Raw genomic sequence first — 16441 nt, 5'->3', positions numbered from 1 at the left:
GTGGCACGAGAGAAGGACTTGGGAGAGAACGTGCTTTAAAATGGGGTGCAGTTTACTAGCCTCGGTGCTGCAAATGATTCTGCACCCAAAAAAACAGGTCATCCATAATACCCCTGGACATCTTTAGAAGGAAATCAGAGAACTCTAATGGATCGCGTGGCCATTAATCGAAAGACAAAGAACGCTGAGGAATGGCAGGGACTACACAGGAACAATTATCGGCAGCAATCCTCAACTAGTCATTGTCAAATGAAATGTGAACTGATATGCTCTGCATTAGTAAAAGAAAGACGGGGCTGAAATATATATGGCATGATTATCAATCGATAGTTTGGAACTAGACATTTGCACATTACCCTCGTTTGCAAAGCAGATGCAGGGAATAGCGCAACAAACGGATTACGAGAAATACGATCATAAGGAATTCGAAATATTCCAAAATGACAATATCTTTACTGCAAGTGCAGGATCGCCAAGAATTACTCCATACTTTGCAGGGTAAAAACGCAACTTACTCGAAAAATATACCACATGCTGCTTAGGACAGAAGGTGCCTCTTCACGAGAAATGCTAAATGATTTCCGCAGAAAAGGAATTTACATATAAACACTACACATTTCTTACGAAGAGCGAAGCAGACACACAAGATGAATGCTACACACTTGATAAGAACAGAGACCAATTTCAAACAATACCCTCTCAAACAATAGACATCTAACAGGGACACGCATTTATCCACGCGCAATACTGAATAATTCCTACGATGAAAAAACAAACTTTCCTAATACCTGAGACAGGTCTTTAGAGATGAGGTTGCTAGCCCCCATTCTCCATTGCTTGACTCTTAAGATAACAGGCACACACACAACCTCTATATATATATATATATATATATATATATATATATATATATATATATATATATATATATATATATATATATATATACCTAAAAACAAACCAAGATAAAAGGCAAATAATTTCGATTGCGTGTTCACACACACACACACACACACACACACACAGCACATGCACAGACACACACACACGAAGAGGCGAGAGAATAAAGGGTAAGAATAGTATTATTGAGATTATTTAGATTAGTCTCAAACTTTTTTCCACCCTAGGAGCCACAACGCCGCCACCAGCGAGCCACGTCAACCAATGCAGTCCTTGACGCTAGTGCCTCTGCATTAATAAAAAATAACTTCGCCACAATTGAAGATTCACGCAAAGAAAATTAAACTAACTGGCAGAGCTGTTACACACTTATAGTGTGAAAAATAAAATAAGAATAAAAATGTGTGTGTAACTTCGCATCAGCAGAACTTGTTAAATGTAAGATTATCACGAAGGTTTAGCCTTGACAGTAGATACGCAGATATATATATATATATATATATATATATATATATATATATATATATATATATATATATATATATATATATACATACATATATAAATCTATATGTTATATATTTTATGTATATATTATATATATATATATATATATATATATATATATATGTATATATATTTTATATATATATAGAATTTATATATATATATATATATATATATATATATATATATATATATATATATATATATATATATAAAGCACAGGTGGACCAAGGAAGCAGCCCAATTTCAACATCTTTCTCTAATCTTTATCCCGGCGTTTGGTAATACATTACTGCATCTGAGAATCTGTCAATAAAATTGGTACATTAAGAAACTATCTTAGATTTCTAAAAAAAAAAAATATACCGAAAAAAAAAAAAAAAAACTTAAAATTTAAAAAGATAAAAAATATAATTACAAGCATAGACCTCCCACCAGCCTTTAGTTGAGAAAGGAAGACCGAATGACATAAGGAAAGACAAAAGTAAAAATGTTAGATCACATAAAGCTGGATGGAGGAGGTCTGGGTGTTCGATTGTGCAACTAACTGCTTAATAGGCAACGACTCTAAAACAGGTAGTTCGTGAACGTTTCGTGTGTTTCCTATGACATAAAAATCGTCTCTTTCGATGTAAGTTTTGCAAATTTTTGCATGGTCCACCCGTCCCTTGAGGTCTCTCTTGGTCTTTACCTGCCTGCACCTTAGTCATATGTATAAATGTATATGTATAAATATATGTATATTTATATATATACATATTTATTATATACATATATATATTATATATATATATATATATATATATATATATATATATATATATATATATTACATATGTAATATAAATATACATATATAATAATATGCACTCATAATTATTTATAATATATATATATGTATATATTTATATTTAAATATATATATATATATATTTTTACACATGTGCATTTATATATACATCCATATATGCAGTATATATGTATGTGTGTGTGTCAAAGGAAATAGCTTCGACAAGAAAACGCTTCAACAAGAATTACGTGTTCATGGGGTCTGGCTGTTGCAATTCCTGATGCATGGGCAAAGGTAAGAACGGCGATGTTGTCTAGAAGTTGGCTACCTCTTATCTAGTTGTCAACTTCAGTTTGTGCAGCGGGCTACACCCCATACCAAAACTCTTCGTTATAACGCTGAATAGCTGGTAGGGACAATGCTACAAATGCAAATGCAAATACATATATAGATATATATCTATATAGGTATGTATATATATACATATGTACATCACACACACACACACATATATATATATATATATATATATATATATATATATATATATATATATATATATATATATATATATATATATATATATATATTTATTATTATAAACATATGTGTGTGTATCGTAATGGCCTGCTTCAACCACACTATACCATTAATAACACACACTATACCATTAATAATGGTTTCAATATTCGCTTAAACAGCAACGAAGTCCACAATGGGTGGAATCGTGCAACTACCACAATGTGTGCAAGAGGATTCAAGGGGGTGAACACTGACAAAACCACTTAATATTCAATACGTAATCATCAGACAGAAACACGACCTGAATCTCGTAAAAGACATAAATACCCAAAAACACAAACCCCCTCATATATAAATAAAAAAAACACTTGTACAACTAAACGAAAGAGGGCAACACACACACACACACACTTATTCCGAAAAGGGGACACAGAAAGCAGAAGAACGAAAAGAACAGAATAACCTGCCAATGTACAGACTAACTTATCTGAAACCAAAGAGGACTTTAATATGATGCCGTGATCTCCTCAAGACGTTAAGCAACTCCAGCAACGTCGCAGATAAAGACTATTTCGTATAGTTAGGCTCGCGTAGGGGCCCAAACTAATTCCAGAAGGATGGCTTAAACAGCAAGGCCTGCCGCAAGAGCAGTCAACCACAGCAACCTCCATCAACGGCTCAAAAAACAGATTGTCTCTCAGTCTTCGTCGGCACAAGACGTCAACTCCCCGAGCAAGGGGGGGGGGGGGAGAGAGGTGCTAAAGCGCCGTCACCCGAAAAGAAAAAGAGAAATAGAACAACTTGCTTCAAATTAACAGGCCGGTGAGGGGGATAAACAACGTCCATAATAAACACTTTCCAAATGGCTTGATAATAACATCAGTTAAGTTAATTAATTAATACAGAAAAAGGCCAACATACTGAGTGTATATACATACATACATACATACATACATACATACATATATATATATATATATATATATATATATATATATATATATATATATATATATATATATATATATATATATATATATATATATATAGAGAGAGAGAGAGAGAGAGAGAGAGAGAGAGAGAGAGAGAGAGAGAGAGAGAGAGAGAGAGAGAGAGTTCGGCGCATCTCTTGGAAGCCTAAATGAAATCATAGTCTTCGACCCCAAAAATTCCCGTACGAAGTCATCACAAGGGACGAGAATCGTTGCAATATGAGTCAGAATCCAGTGACAACATGCAAGTGGCTGAGAGACCTCACAGCAGCAAATTACTACTGACATTTAAGAGTAACCCCCATTAACGTAGTACGTAGTAAAATGATGACGACATTCCACCCATTCACTCTCGTTATCCTCTCTGTTATCCACATCAATCATCCCAAAGTCGCCCGACGGTTTTGCCTAATACATCTCTCATGAAATAAAACTTTTATCCAGTCAATACTAAGGCCGACTGAGATGACGACTAAAAATTCTCAACTTGTTCGCCCTTCAAAGCAACAGGGACAAGACCCGGGTTAGATGGACGGTGGGACTCAAACTTGACGACAATAACAACAACGGCTCTTGGTCACAAGAGGATTTTCGTGACCCCTCATTATGTACCAGAAGGAGAGAAGCCACAAAACTTTGCTTCTCACGGATCGTAGCTTCAATTGCTTTTGGAATCAAAGTTTGGTAGAACTGCGAAAATAAATGTGTAAGTATGCAGTCATACCTTCACGCATTCACACAGTTTACATACTATAGAAAAGATATAAAAAGAGAGCACACACATAAATATACATATTATATATACATATATATGTAATTTAGTTTATATATAAATGTATATATTTGTATGTGTGTCAAGAAAGTCATGCCAGTTAGCATTATAATATATATAATTGATGCATCTATCAATGCTTGACCGGCTCTGGAGAGCGGCAAAGAATGGATGACGGAAATGTACCTCGTATAAAGAAAAAATGCCTTGGTGACTGAAATACTTTAGAAGCATAATTTTACTAAGCACTCCCAGAAAGACCCATATTCTAGGTTTTGACTATAAAAGATAACCACGTTGCAGGAGGACTGACGCGGGGGGGGGTGGGGGAGTTTTAGTCCTGACAAGAAGAAGGGTAGCTGGGTTAAACTTAACTAAATGTTTTATGAAACTGTCGTGGAGATCATTTGTGAGTAAAAATAGTGATATTTTGTGCAAGGAACTGATAGACGCAATAAGGAAGATGCTGAAGAAATATGGTGTACATGGAAATGGGCTGACAGCTGTTAGAATGCTTTATGACCAAAGTGAACTATATGTTTACTTAAGTAGACATGAGAGTTTCTGGTTTGATGTAAAAGTTGGTCGAAGACAAAGTTGTGTTATATTTCACTTGGTACTTAATATAATGAAGTAATGTGGGATATCAGAGTACCTACATGATTATGTAGTTGTAAATTTGAGGGATACGGTAAGTAGTGAACGGAGTGTGGAATTGTTTCATATTTGCAGACGACGGTCTGGTTAAGACTGTTTGAAAGAAAGAATCGTCGAAAAGAGAATATTAACAAGAGTATAATAAAAAGGGTGAATGAAACCTGTAAGTATGAATGGTGGAAAAATGGAAGTATCTGGGAGTAGATATATCAGAGATGCTGGCAGCCTCTGAAGAGATGAAGGGAAAAAAAAAAAGGCGTCTTTGGAACTAAGTGCTGCAATATACGAGGGATTACCGAGCCAACTCTTCTTTGTGGAAGTGATGTTTGAATGTTGAATACGAATGAGAAAACAGAAGAAAATACTGTTGAATATTTTTCGTAGACGTGTGAGAGCAAGGATATACGCGAGGTACAAAGAATTCAGAAAAAGGCTTAGCACGGGCAAAAAGATGGATCAGTGTTTTTCGAGCCTGGACGTAGAGAGCGTTAACGGAGGTCGTAAGGATGAGGGGATAGTGTGGACAATTCGGAGTTTTGGGAGGAAGGATTGGAGACAGAAAGTGTGGCTAAAGAGTTCCAAAATTTACTTTATGCAAGGCAAGACTTCTTCTAAGCAAAAATAATTTACAGCGGTCCCTTGTGGTAAAGAGAATCACCCAGATTTTCCCTATTTTATTTATTTTGTACTTTACAGTACAGTACTTCGAGGCATTTCACCTCACTATACAAAACATTTTACACTCATACAACCTGTATAATAGACATATCAACAAATAAAAAAAGCGTAATGTGGACAAAATTAAAAGGTATAATTTCCTACTTCATTATTATGACATATTGAACTACAAGGCTGTTGTTTAATTACGCCAAGAGACCATGCAGCCCATACAAAGACGTCCCCTTCTCATTGCTAGACAATGTACGGCGCCAGTCTTACATTAACAAACCGTGACTAAATGTAATTTAAAAATGATCACTATAAGTTCATTCAGCCTTAAATCTTTCATAAAGGATATAATTTATTCCAAGTACTTTTGGAGACTGTTGGGGTCTGATGATCAAAGGCAAGCATACATACATACATAATGAATCTAAACTTCAATCTTTATGAGGCTAATGACATAACAAACAAATCCTTTAAATGATCTTTATTCTCAGGCGCAATAGGGCTAACAATCGCATACAAAGCATAACCAACACCCCACAAGTAGACACAGACAAAGAAAGTAATTATGCCGCAGCTCTCTCCTATCTGCAGCTCTACACGAACGTCATGTCGCAACTAAACACTTCAACTACACCCACGCTCGAGCCATCCTCCCCCAACCCCCTACCCCCATCATCCCCCTTCACCCGCTCCGTCCCCGCCCCCTAAAAACATCTACCAAACTACCCCTCAAGAACCCTACATCCCCACAACCTACCCACTACTGGCCTTGTTTTTAACTCACACATTCACAGACAGACAGGCAGACCTAGTACATACAATCCTACTGATCTACCAGAGTCCTCTTCGCATCCTTAAGCCAATTCCCTTTTACATACGCCATTCAAATATCCATATTTTTTAATCTCCGAACAAAATCAATGCTTGTTTAATGTTAGCCTCTTCCACTAGCTGATGAAGCAATTACGTAACTGCAGCGGATGAGTGACTCACAGCGACTGTGCCGTTCCCTTGGTACTACGTACTTGGCACTCCATTCATTCATTCATTCACTTGTTATGTTTATAGACAGTTCTAAGCATCATATGGCTCTCTCTCTCTCTCTCTCTCTCTCTCTCTCTCTCTCTCTCTCTCTCTCTCTCTCTTACTCCTAATTTATCTTGAATGTAAATACGTATGTACGGTGAATTACACTCAGAGAATGATGGGCTCAGTCTGATGCACGGTGCTCATGTACTGGATCTAGATTCCCACCTAAACTCTAGCCTCCTAACATACTCTCCATAAAGACATATATGCAATCAGACGAAATTCTCTTATCAAAACACATCCATTACCTTCATAAGTCTTAACGCATATGACATTTTACAAGTCTTCCGCATTACATTTCATTCAACGAAAACCTAAATGGGTATCTGGGATGCCTTGATAAAATCAAAATCTGTCAGGAGAAAAATAACTATTTTTATATTCTGTAAATCAATGTTGCAAACGTGGCATACAGTAAGAAATTATATACTCAAAGACAAGACAAATAAAAACTGGTGAAAATGATTCTTTTTAAATGATAATGAGATTACCGAAAAGTTCAGTCTGTTAAATACTGTATGTATAATATCTTGCCAAAATCAAGCATGCATTTGCATGGACATGTATGGATGCAGTGGGCATTAATGTATTTTGAAATTCTCTACTACACTCATGAGATTTGGACCAAACCCAAATTCTTGAGGGCCAGCCCTTCACATGTCGCCTTGATATTCACATGTCGCCTTGATATCACGTAAGCCTTTTTGAGCCAATCCTCTTTGAATTAAAGGCTCACACTGCATAACTTCCTTTTGCCTTTTTTATGGGTCCACCATCCTTTAAAATGGGTGGGAGGCTGCAAATCACTAGGTACTCCCCTGCAATACATTCAAATACTTGGAAACCCCACTGCCCTCTATCTCTGAGTTCCGGACCTTTACTGTTGTGACACCAGCTTACTATACCCCGCCTCTCTCTCTCTCTCTCTCTCTCTCTCTCTCTCTCTCTCTCTCTCTCTCTCTCTCTCTCTCTCTCTCTCTCTCTCTCTTTTGTCGAGTCTGCTGCTGTTAAAATGGTGAAAGGGATACACAGCTGGGGCAGTCTACAAATGGCCAAGCGTGATTAGGTCAAATAGGACAATTGAACACGGCTGCTCCAGCTAGGAACGGATACGGAAAGTATTTCGAAACTTAAAACCACTAAGTTAAGAAGAGGAAAATGCTGGCGTTCCCTGTGAGTATTTTCTGTCATCCTGTTACAGGGCAAGAAGACCTCAGGCTACATTTCTTAAGGCAAAATCATCAGTCTTCTCGTACGAGCACAAAATTGTTCTAAATTCAACAGTTTTACTTGAAACCAATTATTCTTGTCTCTTAGTTTTTCTAACATTAATATTAATGTCAAAGATCTGTTACATACATATGCTTATTGGAAGAGAGTACAAAATGACTAAACATTCCATGTGGTTTCACAGATTATAATAATCTTCAATTTGTTTACTATATCCATGCTTTTTCTTAAAATTCGATACTGAATCATTCATTCTTCCGACGTCACTGATTTTACACAAAACTAAGACTTATTTGCATGGACGCTTCGTCGGTTAAACACAGAATTACAAGACTTTAGTATTATAAATAACCGATTTAAAAGCGCTTTACGGAATCGGGATACAAACAAGTATAAGGCATCCAGCCATCAGTTTGCAAAGGTTTTAAGACAATTAAAAATCTAGGTGCAAATTATTTAGATCATGCAGGCATCGGGTTAATAAGAGCTTCCTCAGATCCTCTTACCCGTTTAGGTGCCTCAGAAACGATACCTAAAGTAAACATCAAGGTAGGAGAGCTTTAGATTATCTGATTGTAAACATTTGGAGACAAGGATATTTAGAAGATCGGAATATCAAAACGAAAATATATTTATAACCACTAAACATTACGGTTAAAGACTTGAGAATGTATAAACATTGGATTATGATGAGTTTTATGCCATTTAAACCTCGAGATTCGACGACATTTAAAACATCAAATATGATAAGTCAAAGAGCATTAGAACACCAAGACATCGGGTTATTATAGAGAGCTTTTAAACATTTAAACGCCGTGATCAAAAGAGCCTAATAATACACATCGTATGTAAGCCGTTTTAACAAGCAAGGAGTTGCTCAACAGAAACACAAAGACACGGGTCACAGCCAAATTACCCTTCAACCACAGAGTCAAGGAGGAAACGCTGACCTGTCTTTCAGCCTCAAATAAAGTTGTTTAAACGGAAACCGTTGCGTTCAAAAGACGGTTAACGCTACCAGCGAATGCAATAAACACTGCATAATAACCATTCTAGAAAATATGACCATAACTGTTACCCTTATCACGAAAAATGTCTCGGTTGTGATTATCATCATTATTCTTGAATTACAGCAGACAAATGACCTCTAAATCTGTTTCACAACTTTTACGACTAAAGTGTCGCATCCTCTCGTCCCTGAATTTCTACAATGTGTGAATTAGGCCAGAACTACACTGTGCACATAAAATGCAAGATACTACTTCCCACTCCAGTTCACGAGGCCACAAAGATTAAGTGGCCTAGATTTTCGCCTTATATGAAACGGTAAAAATTACCACTTCTTCGGAAGAATGGATTTTAGAGTAACAGAAAATGAAAGAGATGACCAATGCTTCACTGGTGTTGGTATCCACAGCTGTTTAGAGAGTTTATCAGATATGAAGTGCTTTCATGAATGAGTTTCTTCTCGAGAGGATCGAATCAACAGTAATTCGTCTTACCACCCATACTCTCCCCACCTTTCTCCAGGGCACGGAAACACTGCTTTCTCTTTTCCATAAATGTCATTCTGAACATTAACCAGACGACTGTTGATATGCAGCTTGCTTATACTTTCCACTCACATAATGATTTTTTCAGTTGTTCGGGACGCTGATAATTCCAAGGTCCGAGGCTGAATGTAAGGCTTAATGGACGTTTCGACAGTCATGCATCATGATCACTACATACCTGAAAAATTAAAAATTCCAATGATAAATACAATAAAAATATTAAAACCATAAATAATTAACAACAGTTTTGCAGGTCTAATAGTTAACATTTAGACAATACTGTTTCAACTAACAATTAGAGTAAGTCATCTTTCAATTAATAACAAGTGATACTCATGATACGATAATTAACCAAAAGAACGAACAAAATCAGATATACACTGCTGATACTGTACTGGTTTGTGTCAGATACTATATAAACATAAACAAAAATAAAGCAAAGACATGCATAAGGAATAAACAAATTACAGAAGATACACAAACACTACACTCTCTCTCTCTCTCTCTCTCTCTCTCTCTCTCTCTCTCTCTCTCTCTCTCTCTCTCTCTCTCTCTATATATATATATATATATATATATATATATATATATATATATATATATATATATATATATATATATATATATATATATTACAGACATTTCAATAACTTACAAACAATACCTATCTGCAAGTAAATCTGGTATGGGTAAAACTCGCTCTCTCACTCATATAAAAACGCACCGTATAATAATGATACCGTAAGTCTAGGCCTGTTAGATATTTTACAAGCAGTTACCATTAATAGGGTATTATTCCCTCGCTTGTATGCGCGAGCCTCGCAGAGATACTTTTAAAAAATAATAAAATATAAGAATGAAGGTATATATGGAGCTAGAAAATACAGAACATTTATTTACCGTATTCAACCTTTAAATATCTCACGGGTCCAAGAATGTCAAGTTCAGAAATTTCCTTTGTTTTCAAACTTGTTTAACATCTTTTTCAGAATAGTTAATCCACACTCTAATTCTAGCGTAAATTACACATTGCACTTTCCATATCAAGTGTCTCGTCACGCTTTTCGGTGCTCTAAGCAAATATATGTTCCGATAACTCTTAATCCTCTTTTGCTTACTGAAAAGGATGTTCCTTTCACCATTTTCTCAATCCTATCTAGCATACACCAACCTTCCTTAGCCCCAAACTTTAGCCCTCAAATCGCCATCCATTTCACAACCTCAGATTTTCATTCGTTTATTAATTATTTAACCCTAACATGACTCAGTTCTGGCTCTCTTACATTAACTAGATTCAAAAGCCCTTCACAGTATTCCCTCATGGATCCAAAATCTCATACCCTTCCGACAGAATTTCTCTGTTTGTAACTAAAATCTTCAACGTTCCTCTCTGCGTTCACACCTTTTCCTTACAATCTTTTCTCATAACGACCCTTGCTCACAACCTCCCAAAAACATTTCGACATTATCTCACCGTCTCCCAGATTTCTCTGTTTTTATCCCTTTTAAGCTCTTGAATCAAGCTAGAAACTTAAATACTCTATTTCGCTAAACTGCTCATCTCTGTATCACATCATCTGCATCATTCCGAACACTACCCATCTCTCAGAAAATTCCTTCGGCTTAGACCAATCAAAAATACTACTCGCCTCCTCCTCCTGATTATTACATTCACTAGTTTACTCCTACATCTAAACTACATCAAAATGCCACCTAACAACTCTCTTCTCAACCATTTCTCCTACGTTCGAAGTGCATGAATAGAGAATATGCATACATATATAAATATGCACACATTAGGTGTAGACTGCACCTCATTGCACGCTTGAATACAAATAGCTACCCTATGACTCCCAAACCTTAATAGTTCCAAATGAAAATTTATAAGTAAATAAAATTTGAGTTGCATAACAACCTTCTAAATGACATCACAATATACTTAGGAACTACGACATAATCTGCGTGTCAATCACTGTAAGCTATGCGTATCGAAATGCAAAAAAAAATAAATAAATAAATAAACAGGTGCAGTAAAATAGCTCATAAGTTAATGAAAGGCAAAACTTCGCAGATGACTGCGCAACAAACAATGGATAATTTTTCTCGAGCTTCTGTCTCACTACGCCACCATATACAAGCTGCTGCTGCTGCTGCTGTCATCATTAGACACTTGACCCACTGCCACAACAGAAAACTTGAGCAACTGTTTTTTTTTTTTTTTGTATGAACCTGTTAAAAGACAGCGCTGGAGACATACATGCAAATAATCTGCGACGAATAAAGACATATAATGCGTGCGAAAAATGATTAGGTGAGATGACGGGTCATCTGGAAGCAATTTCAGAACCTCCTTACGTTACTCACATCAGCGATTGGGTATCGCAGAAAGCCTCTCTCCCCACCCCCTCGTAGGTGGGGTGGGGGTCGGAGGGCTCTCAAAAGTGTTGGCTTCGCTGCACAATCTTTCCGACATCCTTGCGAAATTATTCATCGTTTGAAAGTTGACGAAAAATTCTATAAAAATCCAAGCAAGCGTGCCTTACATAAGCGCACTGGAGATACCGATTGGAGAGGGGCGCAGCAACCGCCCAAACCAAACAGGACAGAGGGATGTAATGAAAAAGTCGTCTAATGCAACTGTCCATCACTAATTCACCGCTCAACGTGCGTAACCTGAGCTGCACCGGGGTCAAGACCTCACAGATGCATTTCAAGTGCAATGATGACAGAGTCCATAGGGGATTAGGTGACCTACAGTACGCTACGGCGTAGCGCCTTGTGATAAGGATGCTGCGCGCTGATAGATGAATGAAATTATCAAAATATAATATATATATACACACATATATATATATATATATATATATATATATATATATATATATATATATATATATATATATATATATATATATATATATATATATATAATTTCAATATTTATATATACATTACACACACAAACACACAACACACACACAAACATATATATATATATATATATATATATATATATATATATATATATATATATATATATATATATATATATATATATCAGGATAGGTCTCTCAGGTATTGAGGGCGTTATTTCAATATAAACATATCCAGTCAGAAACACAATGATTGTGTGTTATGATTTATATATATATATATATATATATATATATATATATATATATATATGAAGAATAAACTCTTTTACTGTAACAAATAGTAAAAGAAGAATAAAATAACAAATAGAAAATCAAGTAGAAAGGGTATTTTCTTCTGGAAAACATTTGCTTCAAGGGAGGGAAAAGACGAGGCAGCAAAATTATTTAAGAAGGGTTAAAACAGTGGAAAAATTTCCAAGGGATTAGGTGAGAGGAATAGTTGCCGCAATGTATAAAGGGAAGATAATGCAGGCTACTGTAAGAGCTACAGGGCTATAGCATTACTTAACTGACCAGGGAACTTTATGGTTAAATTTTAAGTGACAGTCAAACATACCACTATAACAAAATGTCTGATAAGAAAGAACGGCGCGGTTTTGCACAACTAAGGCGGTGTGTGGAGCAGTGTTGTTATGAAACAACCAGGCGAGAAGTTTAAAAATGAGGAAATAAAACCTGCTGGGGATCTATGGACCTAGAAAACAGTGATGATATAATCAACAGAGGCTATGTGTAATGTAAGGTGTTGAGCATATATGGTATTGAAAATGTGTTGCCCCGTGATTAAACATTTTTATGAGCAATCCGTGTTAGAACATATAGACCAGAGGATGACCAACTGGTGTAAAAGTGGATTTGAGACAAGTGTATGTTAAGTCTCCGTGGCTGTACAATATCTTTATGGATGGGGCGATGCAAGAAGTCTGACAAGCGATAATATGATCTGATTTTATGAAATTTATGCTGTCAAGCCAAGCGCTGGGTACTTTCAGCAATTCGGCGCTCAAGGATCGAAAGGTGGATATGGCGCACTAAGAAGTAATCGTTCGAGAGGTTGGGCAGCAAGACTGAAGAAAGGAAAAAGGAACAGAGGTAAAGAAAATGGCTAAAAAGTGGATGCAGCTAGGCCCATTTAGTAATATCTACAGTGCACCATGGAAGGTGCACTAACGACACAAACAAGTGACAATCGACGAAGGTGCAAAGTTGTTGCAGAGGAATGAGTTGTGAATGGTGCGTGGAATACCTGATTGGAGATAGTGAGAAAAAACCTGCAGATTCTTCTGAGAGTTTGATAGAAGAAAAGGTTAAGGGCAAATGCGAGGAAGGGTAACCGTCAAGATGGAAGACTGAATAGAAACGGGAGATTCCTTCCAGTATTTTGGAGTAAATTCACCTGACAATGGAAACACGAGAGAAAGAGTTGAATCACGCAATGAAGCCAGAAATGTAGCATAATGTAAGCACAAGAATTAGGATGTGACATCATTTGTTATTAATGGAGGTCAAGACGGGTTCGTCTGACGGCATTGTTGAGCCAACTCTCCTTTATGGAAGTGTATATATATTGACACATGTTGCATGTATGTAGTACATATATGTTATAAAGTAGCATGCATAAGGGTGTTTGATGCATTGCTGATGAACCATCTGTGTGGATAACTGAATAAAAAAAAAAAAGGGTAGCTTATGATGTGGGACATTAGAGGAAAAAACACATTATTGGAAATAACTGTAAGCACATTATTACATATCTACCACTACGAATATCAAAACAGATAAATGAAGGGCAGCTACTTGGTGTAAAAGATTGATGAGGTTATTATACAAGAACTGCTACAAAAAAAAATGAATACCACTATCCTCTCAAACATAGCTATCAATCTGTATATTTTAACATGTATACAACGATGCAGACAACTGTCCCTATATTTACACTTGTATTATTACGCATCACTAACCATGAGGACATGAGAACCACGAAAAAACGCTCGAGCGCTCGAACTATGCAAAGGTTACGCCACTTTTCCAAAACGGAAATGCCAGAACCGTTCTATAGAGCGGCATGACACAACACTGAGGAGACACAGTTGTTGGCAGATAACCACTTTGCATTCCTGACGAATCAACGCGCCATGTATGGCATGACCTTCCATTTTGAAAGCCTCTTTGCTAAAGAAACCATAAAACAATTGCAAACACTCTATTTTCAATGACTGAGAGCACAGGCTCAAACTAGGCAACTCTTCTAAATCTCAACCTATTTCGATAATGTACTGTTACACAGCTATGGTAAAAAAATTTACTATTTCAATACAATGCACATCATTTTAAAAGGGCAAAAGCTAACGATTTAAAAAATAAAAAAATCTTGCTCTCAAAACTGAAGGTCACTTTAAGAACCCCTCTCTGAATAGGATACAAATATAGTTCCTGCAAATGACGCAGGACAACTACGCTAAATATTATGAGTTTTAACTTCAACATCAGAGCATGTCAGTATCAGCTTTTCCCGCCACATTTATAAATACCTAAGTACAGAGGAACTCTTAGGCTTTTAATTTTTATTTTATTTCCGTTATTTTCCGATGAGAAATTACAAAGCCAACAACATACATCACAATTAAATCGCAGTGGAGATTCACACGTTCAAACACCAAGCAAATCACTTCACAAAATCCAATCATCATCAGCAAAAGAGCAATTGAGAACATTTTAAATATAAAAAGAGTATAACAAAAATTTTTCAACACGCTTTCAGTAAAATATGCTAAAAAGTAAAAAATAATTTTTTGAAACACCAGGATTTTCTTACAATTAATCATGTCTACAAAAATAAAAGCGTGGGTGCCAAATATGGAAGGAAATGCTACATGAAATAAAAAAAAAAAAATTATTTCTTTTCTTGTAGCATTTCCTTCCACGTTTGGAGCCCACGTTTTTATTTTTGTAGACATGATTAATTGTAGGAAAATCCTGTTGTGTCTCAAAAAATTATTTTTGACTTTTTAGTGCATTTTAATAAAAGCATATTTTTTTATTTTTTATTTTATACTTTCTAGTTTTGACAGAAATTGGAACCGATTTATGATGGTAGCTAACGAAATTGAACGTGATATCCAGTCGAGCCAACGAAGGTTTGAAAAATCCGTAGAAATATTAAATCAGTCTGCCAAAGTCAAAGAAGGTATGAAAAATCCCAAGAGTTATTCTCTCCATACAAATCCTGAGATACTGGGAGAGGTACTGTATGGTCACTAGAGGCCACTGCTGACCTGCTGATCATGTAAGGTTGTATTGTCACCGGGATTGAGTAACCATGCAAAATTTCAAGTCCATCGGACGAAGAGCACAAGTCGATAATTGAGTTACAAGTTTTGACCCAAACAGACACACAGACACAGAAGTCGGGTTAAATAAAAGCGTGTAATAAACATTAATGCTCCATTACTGATGCACTGTTGTTCCTTATCTGCGGTTCCATCGTTGTTACCTCACATGAGACATAATCTGTAACTTCATAGGATGCACAGAGAAACAAAAGCACCGACTAGACGATATGACACATGCAAATATCAAAGGGCATCGAGTACACAAACAAAAGCATACCGAAATACAATCTCACACTGCAAAAGCATCATGGTACATCACTAAAACCAGATCGTTGCAGTACATTATTACGAACAATCCTCAAAGAATACACATATTCTTTCTTAGTTTCCAAGTGTCATGGCCTCGGACGTCACACGCGCGCGCGCACACACGCAAACACACACAAAACCGTAGTGGATTAAGAAAGGTAAAAGCTATCACGGTCAAAGATT

General features: G+C 36.2%; 1 protein-coding gene across 1 annotated transcript in view; it reads left to right on the top strand.

Moving 5' to 3' along the window:
* LOC136836404 (piggyBac transposable element-derived protein 4-like) overlaps nucleotides 1-16441 on the top strand; it is a 155031-nt gene that overhangs the window by 85194 nt on the left and 53396 nt on the right. The window contains exon 2 of the mRNA XM_067100611.1: nucleotides 15680-15804. Within this exon, the coding sequence (XP_066956712.1) occupies nucleotides 15680-15804 (125 nt within the window). The remainder of the gene's footprint in view (nucleotides 1-15679; nucleotides 15805-16441) is intronic.

Source organism: Macrobrachium rosenbergii, chromosome 4, assembly GCF_040412425.1.
Source record: "Macrobrachium rosenbergii isolate ZJJX-2024 chromosome 4, ASM4041242v1, whole genome shotgun sequence".
NCBI lineage: Eukaryota > Metazoa > Arthropoda > Malacostraca > Decapoda > Palaemonidae > Macrobrachium > Macrobrachium rosenbergii.
The sequence above is the reverse complement of the archived record's forward strand: the minus strand, read 5'-3'. Positions and strand labels throughout refer to the sequence as shown.